The following is a 3,183-nucleotide window of genomic DNA, read 5'->3' as shown; positions in this document are numbered from 1 at the left end:
GGTTTCGATTAACATTAATCACCGATGTGCACAAAACACAAGACTACAAATGGAGAAACCAGTTCATGCTTCTGTGAAAGCAGAAACGATGTACTTTACACTGCATGCTTCTGTATTTTCTAAATCGATTCCTCTTTTAAAATAAACTTTTCATAGATTCAAGTGGCTAACACCCTGCGCTGCAATTTTCCATCCCTTTTAATGCCTATAAGTTGGGCAAAAACCTTCTACATTCTTTTAAGGGGAATCTTTTTTTTTTGGAAATTGATATCTGATATCTGACTAAAACAGAAGCATCTATTTTGGCAGAGGGCTCACTTACAGACAAATAACTTTTAAAGTAAAAAATCCCAGTCAAAGTTTTAACACTTAACATGCCAGTATATTTAAATGCAAAAATAAGACAGGCATCTATTTCCCCAGAGGTGTGCCATGTGCATTTGATCTTTATAAGATTCATTTGAGATCTGGAGAATAATAAGCTAAACCTACAACAAACACTGTACAGCATATGGTCAACAGAGACGTTAAGACGTTTGGGATAAATATGCAAGTTGTGCTTGGGACTGCTTGTGTATTTAAGGGCAGTCGATATGCAAATCGTGGTTTTTTGTTTGCGGTTAGCATCATAAAAAACACCACACAGTTCAAAAAAATAAAGATTGTTATCATCAACAAAATTAACCTTAACCTTAAAAGTTTATCAGCAAATGAAAAGGCAATGTAAATCTCAAGTGGTCAGAAATGCAACTTCACCACAGGGAGAATTACAATCTGCACCTGTTATTTTTAATCTACGCTTAAGGTTACCCATTTGGCTGCCGCAGGCTGCCAAGCAGTTCACTGAAAGTCCCTTTCTTGCTTAAGATTTTCATAAAGAAAAACTGGAATGTAATAAACAGTTTTTTTTAAAGATATAAAAATATGGACGTGACTAATGCCATACAAAATGCTGACAAAACTATTTTGATTTAAAGACCAAATTATATTTATATTTTGAAAGCATTTTATATATATATGTTTATGTAACTTTATACAGTGTACTTTTCAGTTTCCCAAGAAGCAATCATAAATGATGATTACATATTTAAGGCAGTCTACTCCTGGTACTGTAACTTAGGTCTGCATTACTATTCAATCCTGGGGGGAAAGAAATGGTCTGTAACAGAATCAATTTTCAAGACATGTATCATATTTAAATGCTTTATTCTAACAATAAGGACAATGAGGTAGGTGAAATGTGAATTTTCAGTACCTACTTTGCAGAAAGAACATGCATTTTTGAGTGGACCCTTAAATGGAACACACAACACATAACACACACTAAACTGCTGACTTTTAAAGTTGGCACTGTGAAAAAAATCTAAAAACAAAAAATGAAGCACTGCATTTATGCAAAATAAAAAAAGAACAATGCTTACCAGATAATTTAGGTTTTATGAGGTTGATCATTTAAAGTCACCTACAAGTATGTCAACACATTATATGACTGTTGCAAGAGCACTGTTGCAATTCCCATTTGTTGCAATGCCGCTGTTTAAATTGATACCGTTACAGTTCAGCACTGTTCTATCTATAGTAATCGAGTTCTCAGAATGAAATTTACTAACTTTTGCTTGCTGGTCATTTTGCCAGCTGTGTTCACTGTAAGGATCTCCATTGATTTGTCCCATCTTGTATAAAGGCGATCTTCTCAAACACAGGATCTCCTGGAAAGCGTGCCTAAATTCTGGACTCCTACAGTAAATAAGAGGGTTGAACGCAGAGTTGGCATATCCTATCCAGTTTAGGATCCTAAAAGGGAGTTCAATATTGTCCAGTTTTACACTGGCATTAACTACATTGAGTACGAAGTAGGGCAGCCAGCACAATGTGAAGGTTCCCATGATTATTCCCAACGTTTTTAAAGCTTTGTGCTCTTTTAGGCAAAATTTGGACGTCTTCCTCTGACCTGGTTTGCTGTTCTTGACATCTTCGTTGTTGCTCTTGCCGAGAAATCTCCCCTCGCACTTGTCGATTTTCTTCAGCTGCTTCTTGGCTACTTGGAACACTCTGCAGTAGACGAAGACCATGATCACCAGAGGTATGTAGAAGGAGATAATGGAGGACGTGATGGCATAGGGAGTGTTTGTGAAAAACTCACAGCAGTCTTCTTTTTTCAGGCAGTCTTCTGCCACAGGATCCTTAGATTTCCACCAGTCCATGTGGATCGGCAAAAAGGAAATTAAACTTGCCACCACCCAAACAACAAGAACCACAATCCTGGCTTTGCATTTGGTTAACAGGGACTGGTACCTGAATGGTGATGTGATAGCTAGATATCGATCCAGGGCAATCACACACAGAGTCTCTATGCTGGCAGTCACACAGAGGACATCTGTAGCAGTCCAGAACCTGCACCAGAATTTCCCAAATTTCCAGTCTTTCAGCAAGATAGAGCAAGCCCCAAATGGGACCACAATGAGTCCCATCACCAGGTCCGCACAAGCCAAAGAAGTTATGAAGCAGTTTGTGACAGTCTGAAGTCTCTGGAACTTTGCAATCACACTGATCACAAGCAAGTTGCCAAACACTATGGCAAGCACTAACACAGACATAACAATGCCCAATATGACCATCTGTGGCTCCGTGTATTCATAATGAGACCCATTTGAATAGTTTGATGGCACAGGTGTAAAGGTACTTCCCATGATCCTAGGAAAATAATAACAAGGAACCTTTGCAAAAGTATTCAGACCTCCTTTCCCAAGGAGATCTGTTTTTCTTGTCTTCAAATGTGTGTATTATTCCTTTGGTCCCTTAACACATAAATATTCTGAATCAGTTTCCCCAACATCCAGCATTGCACTTCATTCTGAGAGTCTCTCTCTTTGTGACTCTGCTTCACTTCAGCACAAATGTAGCTCTGCCTTGATTTAGGAAGTGGCTTGCTCTTTGACAGGGCCCTTATAATAGCTTGCAGTGACATCATGTTCCTCTGCAGCCTATCAACACGCGAGGAGCTGAAAGATCAGTCTCAAGGCTCCTCTACACACTAGCCTGTTCACTTCACTTCCACAGAAAAGTTAAATAGGTTGTTAAATCAAATTAAAAGCTAAAATTATTTGGACAAAATGTAGCAAATGAAAAACAGGTTTTTCGTTAAAATGCATTCAAAGCAACAGTCTGATTTGAATGACATAC

At 38.2% G+C, this 3,183-nt stretch overlaps 1 protein-coding gene across 1 annotated transcript in view; it reads right to left on the bottom strand.

Annotated features, from left to right (window-relative positions):
• Positions 1 to 2,927, bottom strand: part of LOC117431096 (beta-2 adrenergic receptor-like) — a 4,529-nt gene extending 1,602 nt beyond the window's left edge. The window contains exon 1 of the mRNA XM_034051725.3: positions 1 to 2,927. This exon is cut by the window's left edge and continues 1,602 nt beyond it. Within this exon, the coding sequence (XP_033907616.3) occupies positions 1,482 to 2,690 (1,209 nt within the window). The 5' untranslated portion in view covers positions 2,691 to 2,927 and the 3' untranslated portion in view covers positions 1 to 1,481.
• Between the last annotated feature and the right edge of the window lie 256 nt (positions 2,928 to 3,183).

This window comes from Acipenser ruthenus, chromosome 22 (genome assembly GCF_902713425.1).
Source record: "Acipenser ruthenus chromosome 22, fAciRut3.2 maternal haplotype, whole genome shotgun sequence".
Taxonomy (NCBI): Eukaryota; Metazoa; Chordata; class Actinopteri; order Acipenseriformes; family Acipenseridae; genus Acipenser; species Acipenser ruthenus.
Note: the sequence above shows the minus strand (reverse complement) of the source record. Positions and strands in the feature narration are given on the sequence as shown.